The 18,178-nt window shown below is 47.3% G+C and overlaps 4 protein-coding genes across 4 annotated transcripts; 2 read left to right on the forward strand and 2 right to left on the reverse strand.

Moving 5' to 3' along the window:
- Positions 1 to 1,315: 1,315 nt before the first annotated feature.
- F5891DRAFT_984538 (uncharacterized protein) lies at positions 1,316 to 3,647 on the forward strand (the record flags this gene model as incomplete). Its single annotated transcript, XM_041377459.1, has 10 exons — positions 1,316 to 1,405; positions 1,447 to 1,577; positions 1,631 to 1,782; positions 1,833 to 1,960; positions 2,006 to 2,195; positions 2,390 to 2,812; positions 2,870 to 2,907; positions 2,958 to 3,146; positions 3,201 to 3,332; positions 3,399 to 3,647. 10 exons carry the CDS (start codon positions 1,316 to 1,318, stop codon positions 3,645 to 3,647), a joined length of 1,722 nt encoding a protein of 573 aa, XP_041220663.1.
- A 1,587-nt stretch (positions 3,648 to 5,234) lies between these two features.
- On the reverse strand, positions 5,235 to 6,004 carry F5891DRAFT_1194601 (uncharacterized protein; the record flags this gene model as incomplete). Its single annotated transcript, XM_041367964.1, has 3 exons — positions 5,235 to 5,657; positions 5,707 to 5,802; positions 5,858 to 6,004. The coding sequence occupies 3 exons, from the start codon at positions 6,002 to 6,004 to the stop codon at positions 5,235 to 5,237; spliced, it is 666 nt and encodes a 221-aa protein (XP_041220664.1).
- A 187-nt stretch (positions 6,005 to 6,191) lies between these two features.
- Positions 6,192 to 6,595, forward strand: F5891DRAFT_984539 (uncharacterized protein; the record flags this gene model as incomplete). The annotated part of the gene is made up of 2 exons (XM_041377460.1): positions 6,192 to 6,258; positions 6,285 to 6,595. 2 exons carry the CDS (start codon positions 6,192 to 6,194, stop codon positions 6,593 to 6,595), a joined length of 378 nt encoding a protein of 125 aa, XP_041220665.1.
- Positions 6,596 to 15,598: 9,003 nt separating this feature from the next.
- On the reverse strand, positions 15,599 to 17,305 carry F5891DRAFT_984540 (uncharacterized protein; the record flags this gene model as incomplete). Its single annotated transcript, XM_041377461.1, has 7 exons — positions 15,599 to 15,894; positions 15,945 to 16,239; positions 16,288 to 16,332; positions 16,382 to 16,480; positions 16,517 to 16,659; positions 16,711 to 17,104; positions 17,165 to 17,305. 7 exons carry the CDS (start codon positions 17,303 to 17,305, stop codon positions 15,599 to 15,601), a joined length of 1,413 nt encoding a protein of 470 aa, XP_041220666.1.
- Between the last annotated feature and the right edge of the window lie 873 nt (positions 17,306 to 18,178).

The following is an 18,178-nucleotide window of genomic DNA, read 5'->3' on the forward strand; positions in this document are numbered from 1 at the left end:
GACAACAGCGAGTGTGCTATCGTCGTCGTTGATAGCTTTCCGTTTGCCGGAAGCAGTCGATGATGGCGCACTAGGGAAGATGGATGCATCAAGTGGGAGTTGGTGCGAAGCACCAAAGATTGAGGGCCCTGCGGCATTGGTATCACTGGTAGGGCCCATTTGAGGATCTGAGTCGGCGACAACAGTCGCGCACTCAGGACCAGCCTGCACTGTGGTACTAAACTTGAGCCCATCAAGGGCATCTCCAAGATCCGACATGTGGACTTCATTGAAAGAGGAAGAGGCGACTGCATTGTTGTTAGAGTGTGAGGGAATGTTGGCAATGTTCAAGTTAGAGCGCTGTGTGATGCCGGTGGCGAAAAAGGAGTGGTTGTTTGCAGTTTTGATGGGGATGAGACCCTTCAATGAGTCGTAGTGCTTCCACCCTTTGTCCTTGAGGCTCTTGGCTTTGGGGTTTTTCTATTGGTACGTAGTACTCATTAGCATAGCGCTGTGCAGAGTCGAGTTGCCATACCTTGACAAAGTCTGCCCACATACTTTCTGACTCTGTGGTAATTGAGGCTCCATTCTCCAAGCTGTAAGACAATCCAGATGTGTTAGCCACTTTGTGGACTACGTCATATAGACTTCGGAGCTAGAAGTTCATCAGTGAAGGTTTGACTGATCGAGAGTGAGATAGCACGCACCCGTGCCCATTTCAATTGACATGCCATTGGTGTCTTGGGTGCACCTGAGCAGGCATGGTTTGCCATGCTATCAGCAATAGAGACCCAGAATGTCTTGTCGAAGTTCATGCCATCCCCGCCTTTGAGGCGGTTGGCAGTGATATACTCGATGAGTAAAGTCTCATCCATTTCGGTCCATACACATCGATCCTTTGATTCCATCGCTTCTAAACCACCACGAGCACTTTTGCGACCGCATGACATCCTGTGAGCGTTGCGTAGATAGATGGACTGTCTTCGAGTAACGGGCATGCCAGCGATTGTGATTGATCTATGTATGTCACATTGTGACCAGCAAATCACCTAAGCCAAAATTTTGCGTGAGTCAAATCCAAATTTGCGTAAACAAGGGTGCCCGAACAGACTCTTAGCGGCCCCGGCAAGGAAAGGTCGGAAGGAGACCAATCTTGACATTAGTGATGCAGAAGAAAACCCCATGGCTCCTTCCCAGCTCCGGAAACTGAAGAAAAGTGTGTATAGTTGATGTTCTAATATAAACTCCCAAAAGCTAACATTCTTTCAGGCTACTACTAAAAGGTCTCTGACCGGGAGCTCCAATCTCACTCAGTGTTCCGTTGGTATTAACAAGAATGTCCATCCTGGACGCCAGCAACCTAACCCAGGACGCCAACACTCTGACGCATCTCTCCGAACAGCCCCAAGCACAGCTCAGTCTTCAGGTAGGTTTGGGTTTCAGCAGCCCACTTCGACTGGCAGTCAGAACACCCGGAAGGTGCCACGGTCTAATGAGCGTACCCGTGAGGAGGAGGCTGGAAATCAAGCTCCAGAGCATGGTATCGGTGACGACGATGACCAGGACCAGGACAAAACTGATGGGGAAAATGAGGAAAGGTACATCTTCTGCTACTATCTCATCCGTCTGTTGTCACATGTGCCCAATGCAGGGACAAAGTTCAGGACCAGGAGCAAACACTTGAAACAGGTGATACCACGGACTTCGGACAACACAAAGACGATTTGGATGGCATGTACGAAGGTGAAGCTCAGGAAGATTTCGACCATGAGCCCAATACTGTGGACGGTTTTCTGAATCAAGGTATGATGGGATCTCAATGTTTAGCCTGATGCTTAGGGATTTCAATCAAGGTATTGATGGGGATTTTGATGACGAGCCTGGCACTCAGAGGGACGAACCTGACGCTCAGGACAGTGGTATTGATGATGATTTCAACAATGAGCTCGACAATGCAGCCAGAGACGAAACAGAGGAAAGTGTTTTAATTTTTGTCTTGAGGTTAATCTTATCACACGCTCTTCAGGAAGCTTTTGATGTTCTTGAGCGTCATCAAATGAAGAATGGACGGCGCAAGGCTCCTTCCTTAACTTATCTATCTAAGGCAAAACATACTGAACACAGACGTGCTTCTAGCCAGTCGAAGTCTCCTCGTCAACTGTCACCTCGACATGTGGTGTCTACTGGGTCATCTGCTCTAGTGCGACCTCCTAAATGTGAGTGCTAACCTCACATTACTTCTAACCACTCAAAGTATCCAGACTAGTGTTTGGTGTCGCCTCATAGACACACATCTCAGTGTGTCCCGTCCATGCGCCCTTCTTCCTCCTGCATGCACTCTCGCCATTCTACATGCTCAAGGTCTCCATAGCGGCGTTTGGTGTTGGCTCGTACTAGACATACATCTCAGCGTGTCCCGTCTATGCGCCCTTCTTCCTCCCACGTGCACTCTCGCCATTCTACACGCTCAAGATCTCCATATCGGCGTTCGGCATCACCTCATACACGCGTATCTCAGCATCCCCCCGCATGCAGTCTCCTCATCGGCATTCTCCATCTAGGCGAAGCACTTCCTCCAGTCGTGCTACATGTGATGAGCCAGATTCATACAGAAATAAGCACAAGGCCAAGACAGTCCAAGAGGACCCCGCAAAGCTCGGCTTTTACCCACCTGCCTGGCAAGCATTTTTGCAGGCAGCAAAGTTAGAAATGTGTCTGCAGGCTGTTCTAACACATCCCATTCCAGATCATCGAGAGGCGCTACAACTTGCGCAAGAAGTTTTTGACGCTGAATTGTGGATGTACCACGAAAAAAAGATCAAATTGGACAATGGTAAATAGGTTCCTCACATTGCCTGACCCCCTTTGCGAATCTCATCTTGCTTCTTAGGCTATTTCCCGCAGTACATGACACAAATGTCGCGGCTGGTAAGTGTCTCATTAATGGATGTACTATAAACTTATATCTTTACTGTCAGCTCTGTGATGATCTATTTACGTTTCGCATGGAGCTGAAGAAAGTTGTTATCTCTGTCGCGAAAGCATCATACGATATCTTCCCGAAGGGCACCATGGCATGCAAGGATGAGGTACAGAAATGTGTCATTGCGAAGGCCACCAAGTTACTCAAGACCGGTGATTATCTTCGTGTTCCTGATTCATCTAATGTATGGTTACCTGTTTACGCCTCCCAAGGCAGCCACTCACTATTAGTTTTATAGGGCAAATGGAAGAATTTTGTCTCGCAAGCTCTCAGGGATGGCTGCCTCGAATTCTACTACGGTAATAGCAAGAAAGCCCTCAAGAACACATCTGAATTTCGACGTGCAATACCTGTCAATGGGCTGCTTCTTGTGGGCGCCGTGGTGCACCCTGTTTTTTATTTTATTTGTGTTATTTAGTCATTGACAAATCGACAGATGAAGGGTGTCCTCACTGGGTTTCGCGAGACCGGCACTGACAAAGTCCCAGACCTCTCCGTGGATAAATGTAGGGCTGATTTCAACTCGCTGCAGAGGTCTACAGACGCACTTCTAGAAAATCCTGACCATCGTGTGGAGCTCGAGGAGATATTGGAGCAGTGGGCTATGATTGGGACGGGTGACCTTGATTTTGACGAGGGCGGTATGGGAGGCAGTGATATGGAGGATGTCAACATCATCTTATAATCTAGCATACTCTCTCATTCAGCATGTTGTAATTTGTGACAATCAGCACGGTTTTGCATCCTTTACAAGCCTGTACAATGTCTAGCAACTGCATAAACTTATATAAAATGTGCCACCTATACAACATGTATCACCTACACAACATGTATCATGTGTATTGTCTGTACAAAGGCACAGACTGTAACATTTGTATATATTGTGAGACCTTGTGACAGGACTGTAAAGGGTAGACTTTCCTGTGTGACTGTAAGGCTTGTACAGGCTTGTACAGTCTTGTACAACATTGTACAGGTACCAGCTGGTTTGCTGATGAAAGAGAAACCACTATGGTGTAGTGGTAAGTTATACTCCCTTTTTTGCCTTACGACCCGCGTTCGAATCTTCCCCTTGCCTTTATTATTGAGCTGATACAAATGGGAGATACAAACAAGGTCAAACTCTTGTGCCACCAACAACTTGTGCCAGTCAGCCAAGTGTGTTAGAGTCCAAAGTTGCGCTGTTTGAATTATTGTTGGTTGTATTTGGTTTGTGTGGCGGCACTCGGATGTACTCTCAACATACTGCCGATGGGTAGGAGTCTGTCCAGAACCTAGGTTCAAACCCGAACATCAGCAAATCATCGAGTGCCTTTTCGTGCCTTATTTGCTCCTTAAGTGCCTTAATTCGTACAATAAGGCAAATTTAAGGCCGTTTTTCTGCCTTAAAATAAGGCGAAAAAAGTAGATCCACTTCCTTAAACCAAGGCAGTTCACTTAAAATCAGGCAAATAAGGCAGCTAAGGATATCATTATTTCGTAGGACAGAATGATACTAAGTAGACTAAGGCGAAAAAAGGATGTCAATTGGTTCAAGGCGATCTATGAAAATGATGAAAAAAACATTAGAAAATGTGTATGAAAGGAATTGACGATGGCACGAGCAGGGATTGAAGTGATTGATGATTTGAGGCGGGGAGATGCGCGCATATAGTGGCCAACCAAGTTCTGTTAAATATAATGGTGTCAGAGCAAGAAAAATCAAAATAAAGAAAAATCAAAATAAAGAAATAAAGAAATAAAGAAATAAAGAAATAAAGAATAAAGAAATAAAGAAATAAAGAAATAAAGAAATAAAGAAATAAAGAAATAAAGAAATAAAGAAATAAAGAAATAAAGAAATAAAGAAATAAAGAAATAAAGAAATAAAGAAATAAAGAAATAAAGAAATAAAGAAATAAAGAAATAAAGAAATAAAGAAATAAAGAATAAAGAAATAAAGAAATAAAGAATAAGAAATAAAGAAATAAAGAAATAAGAAATAAAGAAATAAAGAAACAAATACTACAGATATGGATATGCAAACACAGATTCATGGGGACCTGACTTCCATCATTGAGAATATTGTCTTCATCTGGACCCCTGCAGTGAGTACGCTTCATGTACGCTTGAGATCGTTGGATGATTTCTTGCACGCAGTCGAAGGGCAGCTCCTTGATTCACTCCATGTATGCGATCATATCAGTCTCTCAATTGCCCAAAGAAAAGCAGTGCCTGTGTTACTCATTTTGTTGGTGGCGTGGTTGAGCGTCAACATGACCTTGTGTTTCCCTTAGTCCAAAGTATCTTCCACAATGAGGTCGTTGCGAGCTAAAATAAGTGCACACTCGGCCTGCAAATGATAAATTAGTAACTTTTGTAAAGGTGATGCAAAACTCATGGCTGCGGTGGTCAGTGCAAGGGCTGTTGCATATCCAGGTAACTCGAAGTCAAGCAAGTCAATTATCTGGCATCCTTGGGTGGCGTTGAGTTGAACAGCGAAGATGTGCAAAATGAATTCTGATAAGAAAGCTCCAGGCAAGTCTTCACTATCCGGGTCTTCATACACAAAGCGTGAATCTTCGAGTTGATATTCGGTGTATGCTTTCCGTGCCTCCTTAGTGTTATATTCATCTGTCGAGGCAAAAAATGTCATGAGGATGCTGATAGCAGTGGAGCCAAAATTTCCTCTCCACTCAGAGATCCTTTGAGATACCTGCCAGCATTGCGGTCAACTAATAGTACTAGAATAGGAATTCACTCACAAGAGTGAAGGCGAGATTGCAGCCATCATCATACTGAAAGTTTCCAGCAGTGGGATACACCACCAGGGAGATATCATCGAGAATGTCTGAAAACTTCTGCTCCAGGATAGATAGTCCATGGATATTGGCTATTTCCGACCCAGTGGATGACCGTTGGAATAAATACGGAACGAAAGGTCGAGTTCTGAGCACCGCTGGGTAGGTGCGAATTCTTTGGTTTTACTCTCTTCTGATTGAGTCTAAGTGGTGCACATCCATTCTCAGTTTTGATGTACTTAGGGAGCCCATTCAGTAACATTTTCCGACTTAGTCAGACAGCCAAAGGTTGAGATTCTGCCCAGGTAACCGGGCCATCCAAGGTGGGCCCATGGGTGGGTGGGGGCGGATGGGCCCACAGTATAGAAATTACCGATACTGGTGGTTGGGCTGAGGTGTGAGATCCATAGAGATGAGTGGGCCCAAAATGTGTGACCGGGTGGGCCTGCATGCTTGAGGGTGAGAATGGGCCAGGCGGATTTGCCGAAAATTTTGACGGATGGGCCCAGCACGCATGTATGTGTACATATGGGTGGGCCCAGCTTGTAGGCATACTCGGAAAAAGGGCAACAGATGGGCCCAAAATGTGGGACCGGGTGGGCCTGCATACCTGAGGATAGGCCCAGCAGTTCTGCATGTAATCTTGAAAATCATGACGGATGGGCCCACCATGGATTTGATCCCAGAAAAGGCAAATTGGTCCAGCACATATGCAGACGGTCTCGGAAACAGTGATGGATGGGCCCAACTCCCGAGCATTTTGACTTGGAAACAGCGACGGATGGGCCCAAGTCTGCTGTATTTGGACTCGGAAAAGGCGACGGACGGGCCCAATCCCCCATGGATAAAATAGCTTTGGGTGGAATCTCGGGGAAGGCTATGGATGGGCCCAGAACATACGTATTTGCTCGCGAAAATGGTAGCAGATGGGCTGAATATGCTTGGAAGGGACTCGGGAATAGACCCTTCCACCCATGTATGTGGAATGTTACAATCACTCTACTTCCTTTACTTCTCGCGTATCTGCCATTATGCCCTACATTTTCCTTAGCGACTTAACTTTCCTTTCTTGGTCTTACTTCCGTATTCGGCTCTTGTACTATCATCTCACCGTAGCCCTGGTCCGTGCGCATATAGTTTCCTATTTAAGCACGTGTACTTTACTTAGGAATGTCACTTCAATCTTACTAGGTTTTACCCTGAAACTTCCTTCGCTTAAGACCACCAATCTTAAGACGTCTGAATCGATCTCTTAGTCGAAGCACTCCTTTGACTAAGTCTACGAACCTCTTCTTATCTGAAGAGCTATACAGATCTCAACAACGTGAACGCTCTATCGAGCCTTTGTTGTTAAGAACTATCCTAGTCCGTAACAAAAGATTGAAGTCGAGAAAGACACCTATATCCATACGTGTCAAAGAAACTTCGAAACCAGAACAGAAAAATCCTGACTGAGCAAGACAGCTAGTGCAGGCGAAGAAAAGGCCGACAATCTGACTTCACTCACCCCTACCTTCCAAGCCCTGAACCTTGGTACTCCTGTACCACCATTAAACATGTCGGCCTCATCCAAGACAACAGAATTCAAGATCAACCATCCTCCTACATTCGATGGCGACAGAGACAAGTCCAAGTCATTCATGCTCTCATGCAATGCTTACATTGATATCAACTCGGAAATCTATAAAACCGACGCTCAGAAAGTGATCTTCATCTCCTCGTTCATGAACAAAGGAAATGCTAGGTCGTGGAAAGAAGAATTCCTCGCAGAGGCACAATACATCGACTCAACCGGACAGAAGAAGGGCTATGGAACCTTGAAAGAATTTAACGAAAGCTTTGACAAAGCCTTCGGACCGATTGACCCATCTGGGACCGCGTTGGCACGACTCCTGGAACTAAGACAAGGCCCAGAAGGCCTGCAGACGTACATTGCAGACTTCCAAAGGTTGCTTACCCAAGCAAAAATCAAAGAAGAACATATGAAGATCTATCATTTCGAGAACGGCCTCAACGGAGGACTTCTAACCAAGATGTTCAACGCAGGAGGGGTACCCAAGAGCCTTGATGACTACATCGCTGCAGTAGTCGATCTGGATAATTGCTACGCAAGATTGTTAGCTCGGAGAAACAGGTTTCCTTCGCGACAAATCCAGAAGAAGAATGGTCGCGGAGATCAAAGATACATCCCTGCCAGAGATAGGGATGCCATGGTTATTGATCGGATCACCGACGAAGCCAAACAAGAATACATGAGGACGGGAAAATGCTTCAACTGTCACCAGATCGGACATCGGGCACGGGAATGTCCGCAAAAGAAGAAAGCCCCCTACCCAGCAGTGAGGAAGGTAGAGGAAGAAGAAGCTAGAAGAATTGATGAGGATTTTTAAACCGGAGACCTATATCGACGATAGCATCTCCAGCAAAACCTGTACGCCTAATACGAACAGTTGGTGAAAAGAAAGAACTTCGTGTCCCCATAACCCTCGTATCCCGAACGCATCAGAAAAACGTCGAAACCACTGCAGTAATTGACTCCGGAGCATCAGGAACCTATATCTCCGAGGACTTCGTAAAAAAGCATAACATCGGAACCAAGAAACTCGAAAACCCCTTTTACATTAAAACCGCCGATGGAAGCTACTTCAGTAGCGGACCGGTAGAACGGTATTGCACGCTGATCGTCCAAATCGACCAAAGGATGATGATAGGAAAATTCAACATTACCAAACTAGGAGAAAAGGACCAGATCCTACTAGGGATCCCCTGGCTCCGAGCCATGAACCCCGCTATAGACTGGACCAAACAGACGGTATCCCTTCCGGCAACAGAAAAATCTGCCGAAATCGAGAAATATGTCAAGCAAACCTCTTGGCCACAGAAAACCTTCTTCACTAAGAAATTCAATACAAAAGAAGACGCTTGGAGTACGTCACCATCATCTCTAACCGAACTTACGGACGAAGGAGAATATCTCCGACAAATCGAAGAGTCATCCAAGTTTAGTAACAAAGCACAGGAGTTCGCCTCAGAAGAAAAAGAAAAGAAAAAAAACTTTTGAAGAATTGGTACCGGAGTATCTCCATGATTTCTCTGACGTATTTGCAAAAAACGGCTTGAACGAACTACCCCCCGGAAGACCCGGTATCGACCATTGTATCGAAACGAAGCCCGGATTCATTCCCAAAACGTCCAAGATTTACCCCCTTTCCTACAATGAATGAAATGCAGTAAAAAGATTTATTGAGGAAAATCTTGCCAAAGGGTTCATCACGAAATCTAAATCCCCTCAAGCAAGCGGATTCTTTTTCGTAGGAAAGAAAAGCGGAGAACTCAGACCATGCCAGGACTATCGCTTCTTGAATGACCAGACTATCAAAAACGCGTATCCCCTGCCACTCCCATCATCTTTGGTTGAACGGTTACATGGCGCAAAAATATTCACAAAAATTGATATTCGATCCGGATACAATAACATTCGGATTCATCCGGATGACAGGTGGAAAGCCGCGTTCATCACGGAAGAAGGACATTTTGAACCCACGGTCATGTTCTTCGGATTATGCAATTCCCCAGCCACTTTCCAAGCGTATATGAACGATACGTTCAGAGCTGAACTCAACGAAGGATGGCTCGTCATTTACATGGACGATATGCTCATCTTCTCCGAAACAACCACCGCACACCAACAACGAACCTGCATTATTCTAGACAAACTTCGAAAAGAAAAGTTATTTGTCAAACCGGAGAAATGCACGTTCGACGCGGAAGAAGTGGAATACCTTGGAATGATTATCAAACCAGGAAGTGTAGAAATGGATAAAGGGAAGACGGCAGGCATCAAGGACTGGCCCATCCCTGAAACAGTTAAAGATGTTCGATCCTTTTTGGGTTTTTGTAACTTCTACCGAACCTTTGTTTCCCACTACTCGGATATTGCTCGACCCCTTATCGACCTAACAAAGAAGAATGTATCGTTCTCTTGGACGCCCCTGTGCCAGCAAACGTTCGAGAAGCTCAAAGAATGCTTCACTTCGCACCCTGTTCTTCAGAACCCCGACCCCCACCATCAATTCGCCATCGCTACGGATGCTTCTCTTGTCGCGTCAGGAGGGGTATTGCTGCAAACTGACACCAATGGCGTTTATCACCCGTGTGCATACCTATCGCAGTCATTCAGCCCTGCTGAGAGGAATTACCCCATTCATGATCGCGAGCTGTTAGCTATTATCCGCGCCCTCACCCATTGGCGACACTACCTCGAAGGACATCCACAACCGGTCATTGTATTTACTGATCATATGAACCTCCTCTATTTTGCAAAAGCAGAATGCCTATCCAGAAGGCAGGCCAGATGGCAACTACTCCTCACTTCTTTCGACTTACAGTTATATCATGTCCCCGGTACAAAATTAGCAGTTCCGGATGCCCTTTCTCGCCGGCCAGACCACGGCGACGGATCGGGAGATAATGCCGACGCCATCCTCCTTCCTGATTCCATGTTTATCCGCCTAATCGACGATGAATTACGAGCAGCTATTGCTTCCGCCGCACCCCTTGACGACCCCCTCTTCTCTGCCGCGCAAGATGCCCTTAATGGCCTATGTTTGCCTCCTATGAAATCATCACTTAGCGACTGGCGTATCGCCGATGATATTCTGTTTTACAAAAATAGAGCTTATATTCCTCCCGCGCATCGTCCGCAGTTGCTACGAAAGCATCATGATCACCCTTCTGCTGGGCATCCCGGACATTTTAAAACCGAAGAACTCGTCAAGCGGGAAGCTTGGTGGCCCAGTATGGGCACCTACATCCGCCATTACGTCGATGGCTGCGCTACTTGCCAACAGATGAAGGTGGACACTCACCCTGTAACCCCACCCCTACACCCTATCAGCACTATGGCTACTCGCCCCTTTTCCCAGATCTCCGTCGATCTCATTACTGATCTGCCCGTTTCTTCTGGCTTTGATAGTGTCATGGTCATGGTAGACCACGGGCTTAGTAAGGGGGTGATCATTACCCCTTGCCATAAAACAATTACCTCGGAAGGAGTGGCGAAGCTATTTTTAAAACACGTTTTCAAAAGATTTGGTCTCCATGACAAAGTAATCTCTGATCGTGGACCACAGTTCCTATCCAGATTCTCGATCGAACTTGCACGACTCCTAGATTATTCTTTAGCCCCCTCCACTGCCTACCACCCACAAACCGACGGACAGACCGAACGATTAAACCAGGAACTCGAAACGTATCTTCGAATGTATTGCCAGAACAATCCTTCTGAATGGGTGGAACATCTCCCTATGGCAGAATTTGTTCACAATCACAGAAGACACTCCACAAAGGATGCATCCCCTTTCTTTATCATGATGGGATACGAGCCGAAAGCTCTCCCACACTTACTTCTGGAATCAGACGTTCCCGCTGTTGAGGAACGAGTCAGAATTCTTCAAAAGATAAGAGAAGAAGCCGTCTCCTGTCATAACATTGCTATGCAACGCATGGCGGAAAGATCCTTCGGACAGAAGTACGAACCATGGAAAGTCGGAGATAAGGTATGGTTGTCAGCTGCCAATTTAAGACTAAAACTCCCATCCCGGAAACTGGCACCCAAAAGATACGGCCCGTTCACTATCACGGCCGTGCTATCCCCTATTACGTTTACGCTCCAATTACCGCCGCAATGGAGGATCCACCCTACGTTCCACGCTTCGCAGCTATCCTCCTATCGCGAAAATAACGTACACGGTCCGAACTTTCTAGAACCACCACCTGATGTTCTCGAAGAAGAAGAAGAATATGAAATAGAAGCAATCCTCGCACATAAAGGAAATGGAAATCGCCGTCGATATCTCGTATCGTGGAAAGGGTATTCTTCGGCTAGCAACGAGTGGATCCCCGAAAAGAATCTGGAAAATGCCGAAGAGACCCTTAGAGCCTATAAAGTCAGAAGCGCAATTTGAAATCACCCAATACCTCGACGACATCGTTTTCACCCAGATACAAGACCTGCAACCGATATGCCATTCCCCACATCTACCTACACACTCCCCTACCACTCTACCTTTGAAACTGCCGCCCTCGACTCCAACGACGAACGATACGAAACCTTCATCACCCAAGCTGAAGACCTCACCCTCATCGAGGCAGCACTCCTCTGCCCCCAACATGCTATTGAGCTCACTAGAGTTCTCTTCGGAAGAAACGCCCACTCCATTAACATCCTTATCAACATCGTCCGAGCCACAGAAATCATCGAGCAAGTCTGCCGCCTCGTCGAAGACAACACAGTTCGCCACAGCCTCATGCATATGCAGAGGCGCATACGCAACTTTGCTTTGCGTCTTATTCCTGAGGAAGTTAAAGATGATATTAGAACAGTCATCCACATCGTCGCAGAGCAAACCGCAGGAGTTGCTCGCCCACCTTCTCCTACGAACCCCGCAACCACAGATGGAGTCCCTCCTCCCTCTTATCAAGACGCCGTACCTACTCTTCCCGCTAACATTCCTAATGAGCTATTGGCTGCGGTCAATAATCTTGCGCAGACAACGGAAGCCATAATGGCGTCCCTAAGAGAAGAAAATCCCCAAGCAATTCCCGTCCCCGCTCCCGCCATAGAAACCATCGAACACCCTCCCCATCTTTATACTGCATTTTCCACCACCCGCGAAGAAATCGCTGCTGACCCAAACCACCAGTGCCTTTCGCACTACGAGGTGCAAGATCTAGCCGACGCACTGGCTACACTCCATATTCATCCCCCGCTCGTCATCCCGGACTCATTATCTTCGCATACCTTTACAGATGGGATCGTACCGATACAAGCGTTGGGAAGAACCCAACCTGCCACTCCCGCTGAGCTAATCGCGGAGGCAGAGCGACAAGATGTCGCCGTCCACCATCCTATACGACGAACCGCCCCATCTAGAAAGAGAGTACGAGGCCAGCGTTCCCGTACTGATAAAGGGAAGAAACGTGCTACCAGCGCAGATGAAGCACTTAGCCCGAAACCGGGTCCATCGCCCTTACGAGCGACCTCCTCTAACCCCGATGAGAATCGTGTTTGCAGATACTGCAAAACGCTCGGGCATAGGCAAGTTCATTGTCCTGAATACTACTGCCGCGTCTGTCGAGAATTATCTCCAGGCCATCTTTCACTCTACTGCCCGCACTACACTGGGGAATCCCCCACCTCTTTAACCTGGAAGGACGACGGATTCTACCGAGTACTTGCACTCTGGGAGAATGATTTGGATGACACATATGCCGCCCAATGCAAGGAAGAAGAAGCGCTCTACAAGTTAGAACGCATGAAAGCCGGACCAGACGAAGGTCCAGATGCCCTAGATTACTCGGATGATCCCATTTACTACGCTAACCAGGATGATTGAATCCGGTGGTTTCAACCCTAGCGAGGGGGTAATGTTACAATCACTCTACTTCCTTTACTTCTCGCGTATCTGCCATTATGCCCTACATTTTCCTTAGCGACTTAACTTTCCTTTCTTGGTCTTACTTCCATATTCGGCTCTTGTACTATCATCTCACCGTAGCCCTGGTCCGTGCACATATAGTTTCCTATTTAAGCATGTGTACTTTACTTAGGAACGTCACTTCAATCTTACTAGGTTTTACCCTGAAACTTCCTTCGCTTAAGACCACCAATCTTAAGACGTCTGAATCGATCTCTTAGTCGAAGCACTCCTTTGACTAAGTCTACGAACCTCTTCTTATCTGAAGAGCTATACAGATCTCAACAACGTGAACGCTCTATCGAGCCTTTGTTGTTAAGAACTATCCTAGTCCGTAACATGGAATCGGAAAGGGCGACGGATGGGCCCAGCACTCGTCGTATATTGCCGAGAATGGTGGTGGACGGGCTCAACGTATATACGTACTTGGAAAGCCCATAGATTTAGTCTCGGCAAAGGGGACGGGTGGACCCAAGTTGTGTGTATGTACTCCCGAGAATGGTGATGGATGTATGCAGCATGTATGTTGCATGCTGGAAAGGGGCTATGGATGGACCATCCGTCATCCCTGGCGAGAGCGATGATTCCCAGGCCCATCGGGCAAAGATAACAAATCAGTCCGGTGGCTATCCGTCGGGTGGCAGACAACCACTCCACCTACATGCGGTGTTCCATCGAGTTCCAGTACAATACATCACGTCTATACACCCATTCATGTAGTTTGTGCTCAGGCAGAGCGGCAGATGGGCTAAGACCCTTACCGACCCTGGGTTCTGATGACGTCCCAATAATAGGTCCGCCGGGCACCTCCGACATCCTATTTGCGCCTTGGCAGAATATAGCATATCATCCACGGGGCTGACAATCCATTTGATGGGCCCTTAATGTGATATTGGCCAAAGATAGTCTCGCTGGGCCGTCCAATATGCCCTTCATTAACGAAGAGTTGGCCTCGCCGGACCCTCCCGATATCCTGTTTGCGCGAGGGCCGATTATGCTTCCTCCGTCCCACTCATACGTCCACTGGGCCATTGATTTACAATCAGTCAGGGCGCCATCAATGGAATCTCGGACGGTCCCAGACAGTGCTCTGATACTTTCCGACCTCTATTTATAAGGTTTGCTGTCAGGAATGCATCGAGATGTCCAAGCGATTTTCTGTACAAGACTACGATCTCCGGCTAGAAGTCAACATAGCCGACGATGTCCTTGTCATGCGAGTGAAGCATCACACAGAAATCCCATGGGTGAGAAGCAGGTTAAGGCTTGTTGCGGTTGTGGAAGCAGGTGCAAATTTAATGTACAGATCGGCCCAGAAATACTGATACGCAGGGGCCCAACTGGCCCAGCGCATGCAAATTCTGTGTGCGGATTGGCCCAAATGCAGAAGTATCCGGCGCAACCGCTTGTTCTGAACCTAGTACATACAAACTCAATATGCGGATCGGCCCAGCGCACAAGTTCCCGGATGAGCCCAACTGGTTATTCTAGTACAAATTCAGTGTGCAGATCAGGCCCAGCGGGTAGATTGTAGGTCCAGTATGCTTGTATCTGATTTTGGGCGGACTTCTGGAAGGCTCAAGCTACATAATTTGCCACCCATTTCGTATTGCATTGCAGCAGGGATAACGAAAGGGCCCAGCTAGTCGTTTTGGGCATAATCGTTGAGTTGAATGCTTATACATTGATGCTCGGACATGTTGACGGATGCATTCAGTCAGTCGTGTATCAGGCAAGCAACTAAGTAATGCATTCGGGTCTCGTCAGGGCTTAGGAATGTTGGGGCCGGAACACAAACATGCTGTCTTGGACTCTAAGTAGTCAGCAACATACCTCAGTAGTTCAAAATCTCGGAGAAAATACAATCGAGCATCAGTGGTCCCGGATGTTGATGGCGACGTGGGCCTGTACAAAGGTGACTCCGAATGCGAACTCCCGAATGGATATGTCTCACAATAAACAAAAATTATTAGCACTGTATCGGCATTGTATCAGTATTAAATTGATTGATTGTCGCTATTCACAACTGCACCATGATAAATGGTTCCGGACGCCATTACAATAGCTGGCGGCCGCCTACATACAACTACATATCAGGTCATCACCGCTTGGTATGCTGGGTAATCAAAATCTGTTCCGGATGCACCCTCTGTGTATGATGCTAGATCATATCGGATATACATGGTGCCGAATACCACATACACAATATGTGTGGACCCAACGAATTGAACTCAGATACAAATGCAGCACCAGGCTGAACATGCAATATTCTAATAGTACACAGTCCTCTGGAATATCTACAGTACATGCGGGGGTCCCACGATCAGATCCATCCCATATAACTAGTGAATATTTAAAATCATCGTAAATTTGTCCATCTATCCTAAGGATTCCAAAGATGTCCACCGGGCATCAGATTCGTTGAGCCATTGCTCTAACTCATCCAACCGCTTAAGCAGGTTGGTCTCAACTGCGCCCACTCTGACCTCCAATGCGTCTACCTGCTCATTAGCGGCAAGGAGATCCAACCTCCTACCGAGGTTCTGGATGCCCTGCAAGATTTCTCTTGCGGTGGGCTCTGGTTCCAGCAGGTTGGTGGGCACAGGTGATTGCCCGTGTTCCGGCTGCATTTGAGCCTGACCCGGAAGGACATCTGTGGGCTTTTTCTCCGCCCCTACAGAATCCAATGAGCTCAACTCGTTCCGAGGCCACGAGAAAACGTACCTTCGCTACCAGCAATGCTCCGTTGAGAGCGTGAAGGACGCGCCGCAAGTGTTTTGGAGACAGCTCGGGACTTGGACGTCTTGGGGGGTTTGGACGTGTCAGAGGATGCTTTGGCCGCCTTACCTTGCAACCTCTGCCGGACACCAATGCCGTCGATCATGCACACGATCTTCATGTTGTCGCAATTGGTGCAGGTGAGGCGTGTGTACCCGAATTTCTTGTTGGGGAGGACAAGGCAGGCTATGTCCAACTTGGCGCACTTGTCGCACTGCTGGGGGTGGTAACGAACGGAATGCTTCAAATTTGTTAGCCCGTATGTATAACAATGCATCAAAAGACTTACCTGCCACGGAGTAGCAACATCAGAATCCGAGCCCCAATCTGCAGGCTTGAAAATGAGTCAATGTCTGTGCCATGCGTAAGTGAGAATCACTTACCCGAGTTTCTGCATCCAGGAAATCCTTGTCTCTGACTAGCAGAACGTCCTTGTCAGTAGCAACAGGCGACGATTCCTGGAGCGGTAAGCTGTTAGATGCCTAACCAAAGATGAATGAACATACCCTTCATTTCACATGGATGACTCCGGTTGGCTCCTTTTTGACATTGGACTTCAACTTCCTCATCTTTTTGGCAACCGCGTTGGCCCCTTCATCTTCCACCTTCCTCTTCTTGCTAGCGCCGGCCAGGAAACTTACCTTCCACTGTTCCCTCTCAGCTTCGGGAAAATACAGGTGTCAGTATCTAAGGGGCGGATGTGCCAGATGACCGGCATGGGGCGGGTTCTTGCGCCCTCCCACCCGTCGTTTCGGTTCTGCTACCGGCTTAGTGATGACATCCAGGTCCATCTGGGATGGCATAGATGGCAGGGTCGAGGGAGTCGATGGCAGGACAATGAGGGCCGGTGGTATTGGGACGGTGGCAGGAATATCAGTGGATGTCGCGATGGTGGGAATGTTGGATGTGGAGGGGGGGCGATAGTCCACGGTCTTGTCAAATCGTGGGTGGCTCTTGATCCGAGGGTCGTCGTTGGTGATGGAAGTCCAGTTGGGGACGTTTTCAAAGGCCCCGCCCTTTGAGTGCTGTCTCACAACAGCGGCAAATGAAAGTAGCTGTGGGGAGAATGATGTAGCATTCTCGCTGTATAGTTTCAAATCTTTTGCCTGTGTCGAATGTCGTATATTAACCAGGAGAATTGTGAATAAAACGTAACAAACACTCACCACGCGCCTGGCAATCTCGTCCGACAGCCTTAAGGCCTCGGGATCACCCTCCTTCACCTTGATGCAGCGCTTCATGAGCGATTGCACGACAGCGAGCATGACATTCAGGGCATCATTTGCGACATCCGGAGGTATGGCCATGATGTCTGATTCGAAAGAATACAAGGTAGTGAACAGGGTGAATACGGCAGTTATAAGAAGTTGACTCTATGAAATTCCGACAAGTCTGGAATGTAATCAATCCGGTGGTGAGTAATGCTGGGGACTCATGGCTTGTGGATAGAGAAATGTGGATCAGTGGCAATGGTATTGTACTCGGGAGTGGTTCTATTATTGTCCTATGCATGCGGATGTAATATTCATAATGCATTCATCAATGTGCGGAGAATCCGATACCGCATGTTTGAGCGAGCCAGACTGTCTGCTGCCCTGCATCCGCCCATCTTGGTCAGGCTCAGATTAAATTTCTTATGCTCATCTTCCTGAAGATTTCCACATGTGAGACTTCTGAAACCCTATGCTCGGATCCACAGGCCTTAGCTTATTTGTTGTCAAAACCCCGTCCACCCAGCTTATACAATTGTCTCACTGTCTTGCAATTATTCTAGTAGCAGTCGTGAATGCAATTGACAAGCACGGCCGAACATGACGTAGCCTATGTAACTAATAACTCCTCATATGATTTATGTATAAAACGAGCTAGCTGCTGGCAATTGCGGCCTGAACTGGAGAACTGGACTAAACCACGGAGTCTGTATTGATCACAAGTGTCTGACCCTACGTTACTTCAAAATCAGAATCATATCAGCACTAAAGTATATACCTGAACAGTGGGTCTCTGATACTCTCATTGTGGACATGAGCGCAGAAAGGATGAATATGTTCTGATGAGGAATCAAGACGCAACAGAGACTATGAGAGCTGCGGCAGGGACGAGAACCAAGGGAGAAAGCTGGACGGAGGCACATAATCCTGTATTCCCTGTGAGCTACTTTCCGAGGACGCAATCCGAGC

Source organism: Suillus fuscotomentosus (assembly GCF_016647785.1).
Source record: "Suillus fuscotomentosus strain FC203 chromosome Unknown F5891scaffold_71, whole genome shotgun sequence".
Taxonomy (NCBI): domain Eukaryota; kingdom Fungi; phylum Basidiomycota; class Agaricomycetes; order Boletales; family Suillaceae; genus Suillus; species Suillus fuscotomentosus.